Here is a 19,693-nt window from a genome sequence, read left to right on the forward strand (position 1 = left end):
AGCTGGACACCTCAGCAGCGTCAATTGACCGGAGCGGTGCCACCCAACAAGCCATCTCTAATAGAACTGCGCTGGCTGAGCCGCTCGGGTATGGATTTAATGTGAGGGAGAGGTGGAGAAGGAGGGAGGGATAGAGAAAGTAAGGATCCCATTACGCCCACAGCTCCACAGTGACATCACCGAGTATAAAAAAGAACGCAGGAGGGAGATGGGAGGCACCCCACTTATTAGATCTCGTCGTTGAGGTCCTGTTCGCAAGTGAGGATGCTGCTGCGCCTCTGTGAGGACGCAGCCTGTGATGTGCGCCGGCGGAGCGGCTGGATCATGGCATCCCCGTAAACTTCGGAAGAGACAGAAGCGCAAAGGAGCGAGAAACAACTCCTGGGACGCACAGGCTGAAGCTGCTAGGAAGGAATCGTTTCAGTGCTGGAGGATCAGTGCGTTTTGACTCTTGTTTCATGCACAGGGCTGGAGAGCTTAAGGTTAATGTTTGACTTTTCTTTTTGGAAACGCTGCTCCCTTTTGCATGGAAACATCAGCGTCTTTCCATGAGTAAATATTTGTAAATATGAACTTTATTCCACTTTATTTAAACCATTCTGTTCAGGTTAGGCTGTCAGGTTTACGCGCGTCTCCAAACGAGGACGCACGGAGATCGCGCAAGTATCGAGATAGTTTCCTCTAATCCGACCTCTTATATTAAATAGGCGACCCCATATTAGATTAATTTTAATTATATCTTTGCATCTTCAAGACACTAAGTAATTACCTGAGGGGAAAAAGGATCAAACTCGGTGCGCTAAAGAAGTTTAAGTTCTTCGGGTTTTATTGCAGCTCTGCAGAGGCTGATGCACAGCAGTCACTAATATTTTCCTTCTGTTTTGAGGATTAAAAACGTCTGCTGTACAAAGTGACACGTCCATTTTTAATTGAAAAGCACTGATCCGTGTCTTGACGCACTGTTCAGGACTGATTTGTGTGCTTAAAATGGACTTGGAAGACCTGCCGTGGAAGATGCAAGGGAGCTAACATTTGGAAACAACACAGAGACAAAACGTGAACAACTGAGGTAAATATTAAACTAATTATAATCCATTATCACATCATAATCATGTATGTTATGAATATGTAAAAACTAAATTTTTTGTGTGTGCAAAATATTGTGACACACTTATTAAAATCGTGAAATAAGTTCCATAAGAAATTTTATTTATATTTTTAATCTACAAAGAGTCCTGGAAAGCTCCCCCCAGCATGGCCTCGGCTGTGGACAGCGGCTGCTCCATGGAGCTGAGTGGCTGGAACAGCAGTGTGAGCAGTGCCGGAGCCTCTGTCCCCTGCAACCAGAGCATCCTGAAGCTTGCCCCCTACTCCCCTGAAGCCACGGCAGCCTTCGCCACTGCCATCACCCTGATGGTCGTCTTCACCATCGTGGGGAACATCATGGTCATCATCGCCGTGCTGACCAGCCGGTCACTGCGAGGTCCGCAGAATCTGTTCCTGGTGTCTCTGGCTGCTGCAGACATCTTAGTGGCCACCCTTATTATCCCCTTCTCTCTGGCCAATGAGCTGCTCGGCTACTGGTACTTTAAGTCTCTGTGGTGTGAGATCTACCTGGCACTGGACGTCCTCTTCTGCACCTCGTCCATTGTGCACCTGTGTGCCATCTCTCTGGACCGCTATCTGTCCATCTCCAGGGTGACTTACGGGCGTCAGCGGACACCCAAACGCATCAAAGCAGCTATTGTGGTGGTGTGGCTCATCTCTGCCATCATCTCCTTCCCCCCTCTGCTCTCACTCAACAAGAGTGAGGGAGGGGACCAGGCGAGTGAGAGGGGACCTCAGTGCCAGCTGAATGATGAGCGCTGGTACATCCTCTACTCCACTATCGGCTCCTTCTTTGCCCCATGCCTCATCATGATCCTGGTCTACATCAGAATCTACCAAATCGCCAAGCAGAGGACGCGCTGCCCCCCGGGAGAGCCCAGGAAGGATGGGGTCGGCTGCGCTACACCCAGTCAGGCTCCACGCCATGTTGAAGCCAACGGGAAGGATGATGAACAAAGCACTCCACCTTCATCCAACAAAACCTCCAACACTAGACCCCCCACCCTCGCCATCACCCCTTCTCCGTCCCCAGGAGAGTCTCAAACCTCCCAGAACCCCACCTCCAATAACCTCCTGCAACCTCCATCCTCTTCTCCAGCCATGACCCCTGTCACAGCCTCCCTTGAGACCTCTCCCCACGGGCCCTCAACCCCCTCCTCTGTGCCTCCACCTGCCCCCGCCAAGACTAAAGAAGAAGCAAAGAAGAAGGGCAAGAAGCAGGGAGGGAAAAAGGCTGACAATAACAATGGCGACAGCTCAAGCACAGACAGCGACATGGAGCACAGCCAGGGAGGAGGCCGAGGCAGCACCAGCATGCCGGGGTCACCTGCGGGAGGTGGGGTCCATTCCCCGGCCTCGGTCAAGCGCTACCGGGACATGATTGCCACTTCGAAGGGGGCTCGGCTGGTGCCGGGGAGGAAGTCCAAATCAGACACCAACCCTGGGGCAGCCAGGCGCAAAGCAATGGTCAACAGAGAAAAGCGGTTCACCTTCGTCCTGGCAGTGGTCATCGGGGTCTTTGTGGTGTGCTGGTTCCCCTTCTTCTTCTCCTACTCTCTGCAGGCAGTTTGCCCAGAGACATGCGCCATCCCTGATCCCCTCTTTACCTTTTTCTTCTGGATCGGTTATTGCAACTCCTCTCTCAACCCCGTCATATACACCATCTTCAATAAAGACTTCAGGAAGGCCTTCAAAAAGATACTGTGCGGTGGCACCAAGGGGACTTTCTTTTAATGCAAGAATCCGATTTATATCACATGGACACAAACAAAATTGCCATTTTTCTGAGAAATAGAAAAAAAATAATCATTTCCTTTCTTCAGAACACTCAAAGGGCTGTTTTACAAACATGTTGAACTGTGGAAATTCCAGCATAGAAATCAGAACTGAGAGACGCAGTGTGTGTGCATGTGTGTGTGTGTGTGTGTGTGTGCATGTGTGTGTGTGTGTGTGTGAGCAAACAGGCATCTTGGACTGTGAAATCCCAGTCTGCAGCTGATACACACATGAATCTTTACAGGGTGTGTGTGGGTTGGAAATAGGACATGGACTCGAGGCAGTACGAGACACTAAACGGCTCAGTGCCGTTTCAGTGCTGCTGATAAGATTCTGAATGCAAAGTTTTATCTCCAGATCACATCGAATAATGGATAATGCTGGGACACAAAGGAAATGTACACACACTCTCTAAGACAGACTGAATTTATAAGGAGAACAGAAAAACTGTTGAGAACTGACTCTTAAATAAGAAAACAGAGCGTTTAATGTATATGTAGTTATTAAGGACTCCAGGACTAATGGGGAAAGAAAACTGGTATTAAAAGAAAAAGAAGGAAAAGTGGCCTTAGATTCCTGTGAGCCTAGGGCCCTTTATTTATTAATACAGAGCACAAGGAGCACACAAGGTTAGTGGTGATTTCTTACGTCTGAAGTCTTAATTTGCTCAGCTGCAGGGCAAACATGTGCTCCTCGATTTTTATCTAAAAAGCGCAACAACAAGAGAGAGTTTTCTGACAATCTCAAATGTGATAGCACAGACAAGGGCACTCTTTCAAGCTGTACTCTTTGACTTTCATGTGGAAAGCCTTCATGTCAGACACCTCACTCTTTGCTTGGTTTGGGTCATCATGGACACTCAGGTTGTTTGTTATGACACCATTGTTCATGAATAAGCTGAAGTGTGGTGGGTTTTTGGACCACATGTGTGTTATTATCAAGATGCAAAAGAAAAACTCATTGTCTGTTTCATGTTTTTATCAAATCAATAGACTGAACTGACTCAGTGTTTGGACATTTGTGTAAACTGTTCTTAGCTTCTGGAAAGTGTTTCAGAGGTTATCTTATGGGAGGTGCATCTGCTGAAGACTGAAAAAACTTTAGATTCTTCCTGTTATTTCCATGATGAACAGCAGTATTTAGCAGGTAGACATTTACATTGACTGTAAAAGGACACATGAACAATGCAATTATGGATGTGCAATGTTACCCCTAATTACCCCTACATGGGTTATTCTCTCTTTACCGTCGCGCCTCTGGCACTTCATCGCCTGCAGCGAACCTCTACATGGCACATTTTGAGGCGAGAGGATGAATGGTAAACCATTTATTTTTCTCACCAAGAGACTGAGCCTCAAAAAAAAAAAAAGAAAAAAGAAAAAAAAAAAACAGAAAATGTGTCTGTAACTGTGAACAGCACACAGGCTTATTGACTCCATGGGACAAGGGCTGTCAGCAGCAACACTTCAATTTACTAATTGTCTAATTCTGCTGACCTGTGTGAATGTGTGCGTGTGTATGTGTGTGAATGTTAATGTTTTTTTTCTGTAGAAAGTGTCAGTGCCTCCTCTGGCTGCTATGTGCTACAGATCTACTGTAATATTGATATGAATGGAGACCAGGCATCACTTTGCTGTCTGTCATTGTGAATGTTTCTACTTGATGGGAAGTTAATATAATAATCGCTATGTTGAGAAAGTCTTATTGAACTGAAGTTCAGTGTTTATCAGTGATACTGAATACATGGCTTTTTAGTGATCACCCTCAAGGGACCAAAGAGCCTTATATATATACATATAGATATATATATATATATATATATATATATATATATATATAGAGGACACCAGCCTGACTCAGTGATATCTGGCTCTGTGTTGCTTTAATGAAATATTAATGATTGATTGATTGAGGATTGAGAACACTGTATTATTTATTTCAAAACTATTTTTGTGTTTTCTGTGTGTTACCTATTTATTGTTCAGTTACTGTGCTTTTATTCTGAAAGTCAAGCAAAAGTGGAGCCGAGAGCGAGAACACTGTACAGATTTTTAATATCTTGAATAATAAGATCAGAACTGATTCATGCCATCGAGTTAGGGCTGCACGATACAGTACAAAAATCTTTTTGACCGATATTGCGATTGCAATATGACTTTTTTTCATCACAATTTTCATTTTCAATGAAAAAAAAATAAGAACATTAGGATGTGACATTTGATGGGGTCTGTATTTAAAAGAAAACTTGTCTTACATCTAGAGTACAAGATTTGCAGGTTAGCGCATCTCTGCAGCATGACAGTACTTCATTATAATGCTGTTTTTTCCCCACTTTATTACTTTATCAAAGAATTGCAGCTTCTGCGAATTGAATACACTGTAAAAAAAAAAAAAAAAAAAAAAAAAACACAAAGAAAAGAAAAGAAAAGTTGAAAAAACTCATAATTTAAAGGCAACTTCCTTCAGTAGATTCTTAATTTAATCCCAAACTTTTGCTGACCTAATTGTTGTTGATAATTTACTTTACTTCTTAAGATAAACTCAAATCTTAAAATTTTAGAAACCAAAAAAAACAAAAAACAAAATTATTATTAAATTTCCAAAATTATTTACAGTGAGCTGTGAACCTGATTTGTCATAATTTGGCTGCTTGAAAATTAAATGCTTGCAATTGAAAATATTACATTATTGAACGTTATTTATTACGTTATAACTGTTATTCACTTTCACTTGAATGAGTTTACTTAACAATTCTTGAAGTACAATTTTTGGGAGGATTCTAAAACTCAAAGATTCAAGTTTACCTCAAGAAGAAAAGTAATTGTCTCTCTACTTCTTACTAGTACTTGTCTCTCAAATTGTCTATAAAACATTCTTAGTTTTTTTTTTGTTTGTTTGTTTTGTTTTTGATTTCAAAACTTAAAGCTACTACAATAAGTTTAATATTTTGCTGATTTTGGAGGCCCCTGTGGACAGAGGCGGTACTGTTTCCATCATAATACCCACAAAATATAACACTAAAAAAAATGAATAAAAATCTTCCCCTGCTTCTGAACTACTATTCACCGTAACTTTACCTGTGAAATACAGGCTTGTTCCATTTTATTTCATGGAGACATGAAGAATAACTATATAGAAATAATCAGCCATCTCAGTAATAAATTAAGTCGGTTTCATAACCAGTTAATTCTCCTTGTAGTAGCTTTAGGAGTTTGAGTTGGGTTAAAACTCAAAAATCTATTGAAGTAAGTTGCCTTGAAGTTTTGCATTTTCTCAACTTTTTTGTTTTACAGTGGATTGCACTAGGGCATATTGCAATTCCGATAATATTTTAATTAATTGTGCAGCCCTACATCGAGCTCTTGCGATATGAGTTTGAGCTATTTGAGTTCGGGGAAATGTGTTGAGGGAACATGTGCATAATGCAGAACCTACAATGCAACATTTATCATCATTGTTTGATCTAGTTATAGTACGGTAAAATGTTCAATCAGAAACACAAGCACATTAATTCATCAAGCGTACTGCTGCAGGAAAATCTCTCTTCACCACAGTTACTTTCAAACTTTTCCTGAAGAAGTAATCGAACCTGAAAATGTCAATAGCACCCAAAGCCAGTTTCAGTTGGATGATTTGTGCAGGACATTAAAGCTACAATCCATACCGCACACAGCTGCTTGAAGATTCAGATAACAGAATGAAAGCAAAATGGTTGTGATCAAGAGCTCCGTTCACTTGCACGACCGCTCCCTGTCCTCATCTGAAATGGTTATTTTCTCTCCAGAAAGACAAACAGCTATAGCGACATAATTGCAAGAAAAATAACCACCAAGGTCATGGATTCATGGCTGTTTCCAATAAATATGAGTTGTAATGCTACTCAACCACCCATCCCCCTACCCCCAACCTCCTCAACCATGGCTTTATGTGGTGAGACTGCTGCTTTGTTTATTAAAAAAAAAAAACAACAACAAAAGTTTATGGCTTAAAGGTGACAGATGCAGTAATCTGCCTCCTGATCATCATCTTTTCCCCTGAAACCGCCTGTACTGTCTCTTCTCCTCCCGTGTTTGGACCAAACTGCATGGTCTGAGCTTTACAATCTTCTATCCCTCCATCTGTCATCATCCCTCTCCAGTTTCGGAAATAAAGCTACTTGAAAAAGCATGAGTCATTTCTTGTTTTGTTTATTTTCCTATATTTTTCACATGATACAAGAAGGGAAAAATAAAAATGGATAATTTCCAGGAAGAGAACTGCCAATAAGATGTTTCACAAATATGAAAGTGATGTTTTTCCCTCATACATGTAAAGTAATTTCCAGCCATTATCAGAGAGCCCTGAATAACAACACAACTTCAGGAAATAGTCCATCACACATTGACGGTTGATGGAAGCTCAAGATGTAATTGGAAAACCTTCTCTCACCAGTGATGGAAGAAGTATTCAGAACCAGAACTTCAATAGAAGTATTAATACCACACCTTGAAAATATTCCAGTAAAACTAGAAGCCGTGCATCAAAACCTTACTTAAGTAAAAGCATCTAAGTATTATCAGCAAAATGGACTTAAAGTATCAAAAGTTGCACAGTAAAATGGTCCCTGTCAGTGTTTCACTATTATATATGATGAATTTGCATTAATATTAACATTACTGTCACATTAATAGGAATGTTGAATTTTACTGCTGTAGATGTTTTGGTAGATTAATCTACAGCAGTGCATCATATTCTATAATGCAGATGTTTTCAGCACCCCAGGGAGCTCAAAACAGTTTCAGAAGAGGCTCAGTGAATGGAAATGAAAAAAATAATACATTATTTATTAAAAGGAGATCACATAGAATCGCCTAAATGTGTGTGACTTGATTCAAGAGAGAGTTCCAAGATACATTACTGGGGAATTTTACTGTTTCCCCCTCTTTCCCAGAGTCAGAAAATTATAAATGCCTTTGTACAGACCTTTATTATGTATCCGGTGTAGTCTGAAGTTCTATCAAACAGCAATATTAAGTTATCCTGGCTCAGTTATTCAGTGTGGTATCAAATAACATAGTCACAATTCCATAGACTTCCAGGAACTGAGTGTCCAAGGTGAGGCCCACAGTCTCAGACTTTGAAAACCCCTGCTACAAGATCATTATATGTTTTCAGTGTTGCTGTACTTTTCTTTTCTTTCTTTTTCTTTCTTTCTCAGAAAAACAGCACCGTTGTTCTACTTTGTGACAGTAGGTTTTCCAGCTGATCCAAGAGGGTTTTTAAATATTTGGAGCTAGCCGTCTAATTAGCTGACACAGCTCAGGGATGTTAAGAGCCAAACCTAGCAGGGAAACCACCCTGGTACTGTATTCCCTGTTGTCAAGCGGGCCAACGTCAGTCTCAAAGGCCCCATTAAAAATGACATAACTGACGACATGACACAACAATAGTCATAAACATTCATAAACACTCCTTCATGTTACTGATAGTCTAAAGTGTTACATAATATAATATATTAGTTATATTTCACCACTGCCTATCTATCACAGTGGGACATGAGAAGTAGGCCGCGGCGGAAGCAGCATAATGTTGCTGACTGCCAACAAATACAAGAAAGGTCTATAAGGAATTAAATCAGGTTGCCAAATATCACATGTGCACACACACACACACACACATTGAATGTGTCATCCTGCACCAAGTGACACATACTGTATTCAAGTCATGGAAGATGCTCCAGCCACACACACACACACAGATACACACACACACACACACTCTTGTTGTGACAGCTTGTTATATTTGAGGTCAGCAGGCCCACAGTGAATTGTAATTGATTTATGCTGATGGGCAGTTTGGGGATTTCTCAGCACCGAATCAAGCCTGTCTGTCCTGTTTTTCCCCTCACACACACACACACACACATATTTCCACTCAAAGATGATACACCACCACCGATGTGATGGCACACGTTTAGGTTCTCGCAGTTTAATTTCCATATTCATGGCTAAGCTGTGATTTGAGGTGCACGAGGAGGTGAACAGATAACTTATCGTAGCCAAGCGTGGGGAGCGTGAGGTGTATGTTTACAGTGTTGTATATTCATCCAGACACACTGTCCCTAAGCTCAATATTCTCCAGCCTCAGCTGGAATATAAAGCAGGCGGCAGTGGACCCTACAGAGACACAAAGGAGAGAGTCCGACTAACAAGAAACACAACACACTCATTAGCTTCTTATTCACACACACAAGATAGTAGCCTCGAGAAGAAAATAATGCACATATGAGCCCCTATACAAGGAGGCGTGTACCCAACACATACACACAAACAGAGGCACACACACATTAACTTTGATTTTCAAATTTATGATGGATGTAGCATTTCACTGTATGAATATGTATGCGTTTGGAGGGCGTTCCAGCGCTGAGTATTTTCCATTTCCAATCTCCTGCACGTTATAACGCCAGATAGATTTCTTCACTCTGTAATTTGGCTGTTGAAAACACCCAAGAGGCAGGATGAAAAATGAGAGACAGAACACACACAGGCTCCCTCTCGCTCTGCCTATTGAAGGTGGCGGCATTGAAATGGTGAAATCTGTGATAAAAACGTCATTTTTAGAGGGCACAGGCAATTATGATTAGAATCACTTTAGGAGTCTGTGGCTGTTTAACAGAGTGGTGCTCCACTCGATGTGTGTGTGTGTGAGTGTGTGTGTGCACTTCTATCTTTGGGAGGACCAACGTGACTGTAGACCTTGACAAAGAGAACATTTTCGGGAAATGAGGACATTTTCTTCAAAGACTTTGTTAAAGAGTTAGGTTCTGTGTTAGGCGTGTAGTTGTTTCTTGTTTATTTTCGCTCTCCATTAGCTGTTACCTTGGCAACGACTGCTCTTACTGAAGTAAAAAAAAAAAAAGAAAGAAAGAAATACGCAATTAAGACAAGTTTACACATGCACTACACTAATACACATTCAACCTTCCTGACCCCATCTTAGCAAGTGAATTCTCATTGCTGTCTTCAGGATGTCACTGTGCTCTTTGTGTCTGCAGCTCCGCGGTCAGGTGGGATCAAAGACCCAGAGGAACCATGCAAAGGTCAATGATTGACCCTTAACTGGGATCAAGTACAACAATTTAATTACTTACATCAGAGGAGAAAGTAACAAAGTATACTTTGTTACTGTACTTTTGGATTTTTCATGTATCTTTATGTATTTTACGTATACATTTTGACTCAAATATCTGTACTTTCTACAGGTTTGTTACATTATTTTAGTTTTAATGCATTTGAGGAGAATTATTGATCGCTTTTACTTTGCATCATTGTGCGCTGCCTTCCCAACATCAAGGCCAATGTCATCCCAAATGGATGGAACAATAACACAGAGAAAAGAGGATTCTTTGGTATAACCATCAGTGCATCTCATGTACGACAGACATAACAAGACCAAAATTATGTAAAATGAGTAAAAAGACAAAACAGACATGAGGTTTTGCACAGAATCAGTTGGTAGAAGTGTCCTTCAGAAAGCGACTTTTTACTTTTACACTTTGAGTACATTTCAGAGCCTGTATCTTTCACTTTTCCTTGAGTGAAGAAGTTGAATCAGTACATCTACTTTTGCTCACTTAAATATCTGTACTCCAACTTGAGTACATACAGAATGTGGACAGTTGCCACCTCTAGACACTGCAATCTATATTTCCTTGATGAATAAATTAATTCTTATCATTAAAACACTTTTTAACTTGTAATGTGATATCCCACTCCGCACTGTTTTTGTGAAAATGGTGCAACTGAAAACAGACATTTGCCACTAATGTAGAGCGAGCTCACAAGCTAAGTCAAAACACCTCAGCAAAAATCAGTCTCAATAAGAAAACCAGAGTACTCAGAGAGAAAGAAAATGAGAGCAGGCAGAGAGGCAATGGCCAAAAACAGTGTGAAGAAGCAGGCAAAGCTGAACGTGGCAAAGGTGAGGAGCAGACTAGTAAATAAAACTCCTGCACTGCCTTTATAAGGCTATATTGCAACCTGCTCATGCTGAGTGGGTGTGGAATTTAGAAAATTTTGTCCCCATGTCGATTATTCCTGATGTCTGTGTCTTTCTGTGTAGATATTTCTCTATGTTTATATTATTAGTGTATTTAACAGTGTTTTTCTCTTCTTCTCTTGATTGTGTGTGTTTTTGTTGATGTGAGCAATTTCTTGTCGAGGGTTTAACCGACAATATTTGCCGATGACATGTTGGTATGCATTATGTGCCTTCCTGCAGTAGCCCAACATAATCACAGGGAAATTCACTTGAGCCAAAAGTGTGAAATTTTCATGAAGGAAAAATCATTTCCATGTAAGTAGTGCATTTTTATTTATTACAGTCACTGCCTGCAGTTGCCCTTGCAGGGACAAATGAAGTTGTACTGAACTGAACTGAATTGAATTTCAATATCACCATTGCCCCAAACGAACAAACGAATTTGCATCAAACACTAAATGAATTGGAACAGCCATACTGCCAAGATATATTGCTTCTAGAGATGTTTTTTTTACTAGATTTTTGAGTTATAAAGTATGACAGACTATTCCAATGGGGTAACGCTCCATACATTAGTTTTTATTACATAGTTTGAGATTGAGCAAATTGATGTGTGAAGTTTAAGGGTTTGACCAGTGACATAAATAAAGATGTATGACATGTCTGCACTTCCTCCCACTGTGCATTAATGAAGCCAAAATATCCAGGATGCATACATATATATATATGTATATTCACATAGTTTTCCCAGGATGGCAAAGTTATGACCTGCCCTCCTGAGCCTCTGATTGTCTTACCCTGACATTCTTGCCCTAAGCCAGCCCCCCTATCAGAAGCCAAAAAGTTTACATCCCACAACCCACAGAGTCAGAGGAGGGCATGTCATGACTCTCTCGGGAAAAAAAAATTGCCATTTGGAGCCAGAGTGTGCACTGAGGTCATCTGGGTTGGTGCTTTCATGTTCCTGCCCACACAGCCAACCGACTAAATCACAAGTAGGGCTCAGATGTCAATCATGACGTGAAACCCGCTTTTTATTGAATCTAATCTGCTAAAATGGAGGGGATGGGATTTATGACCTATACTGCAGCCAGCCACCAGGTTTGCGTGATTGAGATGTTTTGGCTTCACATTTAGGGAGGTCTCCTGTTGTCCGTCTCTACATATGTCAAATGGTTAGACAAAGCATTACTGTATGAACATTTTTATTGACAGAACATCCACACAACAATTCACAAAGAAATGAATAAGAAAAAATTAACTAGACACACCAGCAAACAGACAGTTACACAGTAAAAGCAAAACAGTGTGATTGGCTATACAGGGAGAAGTAGATACTATATAATTAATAGATGTGGCTTAGTTCATTTAGGGTTACCTTGAGGAAGGTGAGGGGGTTAGAGCTTAGCCCTAGTTAATCCATCAATGTAGGGCTGCAACTAACAATTATTTTTATTATTGGTTAATCTGTCTTTCTTGATTAATCGATTACTAATTTAATCCAGAATGGTCTAAACATGGTAAATGGACATGGTCAAATGGTCATATAAGAGTGAAGAAACCAGAAAATATTCACTTTTGAAAAGCTGAAATCAGAGAAATTAGATTTTTTTTTCTCAAGGAATGACTCAAAATGATGAATCAATTATCAGAATAACTGGCGATTAATGTAGTAGTTGACAACTAAGTGATTACTCCAAAACAAGTAATCAATCAATTTAGACCCACATGATTTTGCTTCTGTTCATTTACTCATTTATTTGTGCACAGGATCTCCACTGCCATTTTGCTAATACTGTGTTAATTGTCTAATTTTACTGTACAGCACTTGGTCATATTGATTGTTTTTAATGGTTCTTTATGAATAAACGTGATTTATGATTTGATTTATTCAACTAATCACTGCAGTTCTAAATGGTTTCCAAATTCTTTCAAACACTTTCTGGAGTTTGAAATGCTGTTTTACCTCCCTCAGACACTGGGTTTGATCAATGAAGAGTCCTCCAGTGGAGAAAGATTGATCTCTGTGCTAATAAAGTGACAGATTTTGTTATTTTGTGTTTTGTTCTAGAGTTTTGTTCCTATTAGCCATCATAGGATTCTGCTGAATTACCATTTGGAAAATATCTGACAGTGTTTTGAGAATCGAACTGCAATAAGTGTACAGATTAGGCAGACAAAGCTTTATTTTAATGAGAGTCCTCACAATTATGGAGGCACAGACATATGAGGTGAACAAACCAGCTTCAACAACACAATAAGAGCTCACTAATTGACGCACAAAAGATGTATCAAAATAAAAGCCATGCAGTTTTTCAGCTAGAAAGGAAAAATGTTCTTGTGTGTGGCCTCATCATTGAATTAGGAATGAGCCTCATTTATGCTTTCCCTGTGGACACAATTACTTTCATGTTTTCAATAGATACAAACCCTGACGCATTATTGTGCCTTCTGGTGTTGGTAAAGAAAATAATCGAGAGGCAAAATTGTCAGATTATTATCATGGGCAGCATCAGGCCGTGCTGTAATAACTCTATTATGGCTGTACAGTATTTTCTCAGAAAAATCGAAGCCTAGCCAGAACTCTGATGAGAATCCAAATCAGTGGTTAAATCATCTGATTGGGACATCGAGACGAAGAAATGGCCATAAAATCTGCAGCTGACACATCGACGGATCAACACATAATAAAACAGGCGACTTGTGTGGTTGTGTGAGACTTCCAAAGCAAGACTGCCAAATATGAAGAGGGGAGAAAGACGGCTGAGTCTTTATTTAGCCAAGCCAACATGGAAAGGTCACAAAGTTCACTTTGACACAGACATGCACGTCCATACCCTCAAACACTCACACACACACACATGTACATGCACACACACATGCTAAGACAAACACAAACACACACAAGCACTCACAAAGAGAAACAAACTCAATCCTAAAATAGAGGACCAGATGACTAACACTCAACTGCACAAACAGATACACACTTATGAATGTCAGCACACACACACACACACACACACACACACACACATATGCTGTCACATGAGCACACACACACACACGCAGAGACACACAATCGCAGACAGCAACAAAATAAAAACAATAGACTAAAGATGATTCTTTTCATCCTCATTGATTTTCTGACACAGCCTGTCATTTTTAGCTCATCCATTAATGACGCTCTACTGTAAAATTCATTTATTGATTCACAGTAATCAGCGCAACATCAATCTCGTCTCAAAGTTTTTGTTAAAATCTTTTTGAAGTGCACTGTGTGTATGTGTGTAAAAGTGCGTTCGTGAGTGTGTGACTGATTAAAAGAACGAGAGAAGAGAAATGATTTTCAGAACTCAACAAGAAGGATGTTTGTGGACGTACATACAATATGAATTTCTGTGTGTGTGTGTGTGTGTGTGTGTGCGTGTGTGTGTGTGTGTGTGTGTGTGTGTGTGTGTGTGTGTGTGTGTGTGTGTGTGTGTGACTTCTGGCACAGGAAGTGGAACAGGATATGCTGTTTAGATAGTGTCATGTGCTTTCTGGGCTATACAATACACACAGTAGTACAGTAGGCTAAACACTGGACATGACACTTTACTGACAGTTTCCATAACAAATATATCTTCTGTAAATAATCACAAGAAAAACATTCATTCATTACAGTGGGCTCTTTGGGGCTCCCACATCTGTGACACCATGTTGCATCAATTTTTGTTCACATTTTGCTGATGGCTGCAGTCTGGGACTCCTTCCAGGTGCACGATGTGCCATTTTGATCCAATAAAATGCTGAAAGTTCAATTTACACTTAAATGTAGTTTTCAGATCACTTTCCATGGATGCCTATGTTTTATTCATAAAAAGCACAACAAAAACACTGCATAAGAATATTTTATGAAGAACACAATAAGAACCTTAACTTCAAGTGAGCTGTATCCAACAAAGTTTGTGTGCACTGACAGTTTGGAGATTACATTGACAGATATAGTTTAGACATGGTTCCTCTGATATGACAAAATAAATTTTGGAAGCCCATATAGTATCATGATTTAAAAGAAAAGGACTTTTAATAATTTATGTCATACTGAAGAAATATTCAACATTTTGCAAAATATGCTTACTCACTTTCTTACCAAGGGTTAGATGAGAAGGTCGATACTACTCTCTCTGTTATATATGAAGCTACAGCTAACAGCTAGCTTAGCTTAGCTTAGCCTAGTTTAGCTTAGCATAAAGATAGGAAATAGGGGGAAACAGCTAGCTGGCCCTGCCCAACACTAACAAAATATACCTATCAGGACCTCTAAAGCTCACATCAGGTACATGTTACATCTACTACATAAACTATGAATAAAAATGTCAATCAACTGTAATCAGCTGAAAACAAGAAATGCTGTATTTTCATTTTTATCATAACAAGCCATTTTTATGTACTGCAGGTCTCAAAGTCCTCTATGTTGCATCACCATGTTTCTACAGTAGCCTAGAACAGACAAATCAAACACTGCAGCTAGATAAGGCCCTTTTTTGTTTTTTGCAGGTTTTGCAGTCACCATAGTTTCTCTTATATTCTTGGCAGGCAAGTTGGTTGCAAGCCTCTAGATGGCACTAAATCTCACACTCTGGTCCTTTAACGAGTGAGCTTCAGAGTCCTTTTATATTTGGACAGAGCCAGGCTAGCTGTTTAATGCTGTTTTTAGTCTTTATGCTAAGCTAGGCTAACTGTCTCCTGACCTCCAGCTTCATATTTAGTGTAGAGAACCAACCATGACATCACCCATTGGTTTGTGGACGACAGTTTTGGAGCCTTGAGTCTGGTATTATATGGGGGTTGCCATCAAGATGAGACAGGAGCGTGGAGCTGGTGGCTGATGAACTGCAACTTGGTTGGTGTTTGGTCTTAGCTTGTCCGTTCAGCAGGAAATAATTGTAGCCTGTCTGTTTCTCGTACTGCAGCTAACAGTTCACTAAAATATGTTTCTGTAAACAGTTAGGTGATAAATAGACAATGCAGTAACAGAATATTGATCTATATTCCATCAGCCTGCCTAGTTTGACAGTTTGATCTGAGTTTCAGGGAAGCTCTGTTGGAAACTGGACACACAATGGCGACTGCTTCTGCCTCTAAAACGTGTTGTTTTCTTGATCCATGTTTGATCAGCTGTCTTGTCTGACAGTTTGATCTGAGTTTTTTTTAGCCCTGTGTGTTGTGCTGGATGGACTCACTAAAAGCAAACCCTGGTTTATCGTCTATTTTACTCTAAACAGGACCACAATTAACAAAATATACATCATGCTAGCTAGCGACTGAGGCCATACACTCATTCTGCTTGTTAAGAACATAAATCAAGCAAGAAGTAGGGTCATTTTTACATTAGAGTACATACAATCTGTCTTCCTTTTGCAACCAGTGGAGTCGCCCCCTGCTGGCTATTAGAATGAGTGAAGGTTTAAGATACTTCTGGAAGTTCTGTTCACAATTAAATATAAAGTCTATGGTACGGACATGAGTATGGTATCAGTCTTCTCATTTAAATCTCAGCAACAAAATAAGCATGTTTCCTAAAATTTTGTAAGGTACAAACCAATTGGATTTGATATGCTGCTTTATACTCTAAATAGTCCACAGTAGTTGCCTGATTGTGGGTCTCTCCTCACACCGTTACATAAGACGAAGTTTAACCGTAACCCAATTTTATAAATAAAGTCCGCTGACCTTAGCTTCTTGGCATCATCCCATCAGTTTCTCCCTTCTGCTTTTGTGCTTTGAAGCCCTAACAGTGACTGATTTCAGTGGTTGGCCTCTCATCATTAGCGTGGATGAAGGGCGCCATGTGACTACCAGGAGGAGAGCACCCAGCATAGCAAAGAGAAAGGGGCATTTATTTCTTATCACAGTCTCAACACTCAATCTTTGTTTAGGTTTTTGTATCAAGAATCTCTCTTAGGGTTTCAAAGCTTTTCACTGTGTTTTTTTGTTTGTTTTTTGTTTGGTTTTTTTTATCAATATGGTTTTTAGTCCACTTTGAAAAATCAGAATGAGGCCAGCAGACAAAGATAGCACAGACACTGGACTCTGTTAACAACATAGGTTCTCTTTTGCTACATTTTCGATGAGAAAGGTCTCATAAAGAACTCAATCAATACATACGCTCACCTATTTTTGTGTGTGTGCTTTTATGCTCACAGAACTGAATGTTATGTTATTACATTTTTAATTATTCCACATTTCCTGAAAAAAAGGTTTTGACATGGAGGGAAGCTCCATTCTGCAGGCATTCACAGCCACATTGACGCTTGAGTACCTCTGATATCAGTTCATAACAATTTGATTGGGTTGCACCAACAAATTTAATCCAAGATTAGCTCTAATCAGAGTGAGCAAAACTAAGTTTAAAACAAGTAAATCCAGTATTAAAGTTAAGCAGCAGTTTAAATATATTAAGTAATTCTTAGTTTCTTAGTTTAAAAGTTTTTGGTGCAATCCGGCCTTAGATATAACTGTGAGTGTCCACCTACAAAGTGAGGAAACCCTTGTTTGCTATCTGTCACATGTTGGCAGGCAGGTTTTTGAGATAAGTCATGTGAGATGTTTAAGATTAATGTTTCCTGTAAGCCTCCCTGTGCCAAGTACATATTCCAGAAAGGGGTAACACTTACTCCTTGATGCAAAAGTGCACATTCAGTGTTCCCATGCCAGTCATTTGTTAATGGTGAATGTCAAATGTCAAAGCAATTTTACGAGACATTGATGTGATTTTTCCTGCAACACTCTGCAGAGTAGAGACATAAAACCCCACCATCTATCAACTTAAAGACAAGCCCTGTGTAGTTTATAGTGTATTTTGTTGCCAGAAATACATGTTCTAAGCAATATAAGAGCAGGAAACTGGTACCACACAAGGGACAATTTGTGATATTCAGGATCTAGTCCTCCCCTTTGGGGTCTAAATGACATTTGTAAACGACTATACACGGTCTGGCTTCTAAATCTAGCAGTCAGTGTTTCTTTTATGAGAGAGGGGCAAGGCACCAACACAACCAGTCATCAGTAGTTCATTAATTATGCTATTTTTGGGTGAATTAATCCCAAACTATAGAATTTATTTTTAGCTATGAGGATTTTCACACTGCAAACCGGCAAAAACAAATATAAGACACTCCCCTGGACACTCTGACACACCTACATTGCATTCAAGGGCTCCTCTGGTGGCCCCATTTCCTGACTTTGGTGTGTTTATGAGCTTTTAATTTGTAATGTAGAAACAATGTGGGTACTACCAAGGGTAGGGTATGATTGTTGTTGTGTTTATATTGTGGGAACAGATGTGGGAAGTAAATACTGGTAAGATTAATGATCGATTAATTGATTCATGTTTTTCCTCTTCAATCAAAGCTTAATTTCCACAGAAACATAATGCATATTCTCTGACACCATTACAATGTCTATGAAACACGGTAATGTTTGTTTGTTTTTCTTATTGTTCTTGTGGAAACCCAATAAAAATACTCTGCAAGCCATGCACCAAAATTTTACCTGACTTTATGAGTTGTTATTCTGACTTCTCAGTTGGTAACTAATTTTTTCTGATAATTCTGACACCACCTGAATGCAGCAGTCCTCGGCTTTTTTCCCTGTCCACGCATTTACATATATATATTTTTTTCTCAACTTTGTTTATGAGTTTTCACAATTGAAAAAGAAACATTTACGTATAAGTACAGGAGGCAGCATATTTTTTCATTCAAGAGAACAGAGACACAAAATAAAAAATAAGATATAAGGTACCACCACATAAAAATAAACAGACTCCTTTTACATATTCATTTTAGGAGGTACTTAAATACAGGCAACTATGTGCCAGTGAGTAAAATGGAGCAATTCACTCAAGTGACAAACTCTGTCTAGTTAAACTTCCCATCAGACTGCACAGAACAACAGCCTACAAATATTAATACACAGCTTGGCACCTGTCCCAGACATACAAAAGTGTACGTGTGTTCTCATGTTTTTATGCATGATCCTCTCAAAGACATTTCACACACTTATTTCAGTATAATACACGAAGAGCTTCAGTCTTGAAGGCAGTGGCTGTCATGGAGTGTCTGATGACAAAAGCAGCTAACAGTGTGATCAGAGTGGAGCCAGAGGAGAGCAGAGGGTAATTTGATAGGGATGGGTGTCACTGATTGACAGCAGAGAAATTCTCTAGATTGCTTATCAGGCACTGTGGCTGCTGAGTGATGGAATGAACAATAATGGAACATGACACAGAGCTAACACAAATTGGCATCTATTGGTGTTTATGGCAGGCAGAGAGAATATAGGAATCAATATCTACCTGTGTGTGTGTGTTTCTCACACTCCTGCATGAAAACACACAGAACACAGTCACAAGTTTGGATTTTTTTTTTTTTGAAGTGAGGTTACACGAGGTACATAGTCAGTGTGTAGGAGGGTAAGAAATGTACTGCTGTGGACAGGGTCAACAGCCACCCAAAAAAAGGTCTATTAAAAAAAAAAAAAAAAAAATCAATATCGGTTTAAGCACATGCTATATTTAGAATATTTTCACAGCTTTACCTTGTTTTCTGACAACACCTTCCAACAGGAAACTGCCATTACTGTCATGGTCTGGCTGTGCCTTCCCCTTGTGATATGAATTTTTACCAAGATGAGGAAGGCATGACCCACCCTACTCTGCCTCTGATTGGCTTATCCTGATATTCTTACCGTAGCCCTAACCAATCAATCACACTCTTCATGCCTAAACTTAACCAACCCAAGC

General features: G+C 39.8%; 2 protein-coding genes across 2 annotated transcripts in view; both read left to right on the forward strand.

Moving 5' to 3' along the window:
* LOC146320300 (lymphocyte antigen 6G-like) overlaps positions 1-19,693 on the forward strand; it is a 128,811-nt gene that overhangs the window by 54,455 nt on the left and 54,663 nt on the right. The window lies entirely within an intron of this gene.
* Positions 215-4,698, forward strand: adra2b (adrenoceptor alpha 2B). Its single transcript, XM_084728521.1, has 2 exons — positions 215-1,069; positions 1,232-4,698. The coding sequence occupies exon 2, from the start codon at positions 1,255-1,257 to the stop codon at positions 2,839-2,841; it is 1,587 nt and encodes a 528-aa protein (XP_084584647.1). The 5' UTR covers positions 215-1,069; positions 1,232-1,254; the 3' UTR covers positions 2,842-4,698.

Source organism: Lutjanus erythropterus, chromosome 10 (assembly GCF_056507025.1).
Source record: "Lutjanus erythropterus isolate fLutEry1 chromosome 10, fLutEry1.hap2, whole genome shotgun sequence".
NCBI classification, from domain to species: Eukaryota; Metazoa; Chordata; class Actinopteri; order Lutjaniformes; family Lutjanidae; genus Lutjanus; species Lutjanus erythropterus.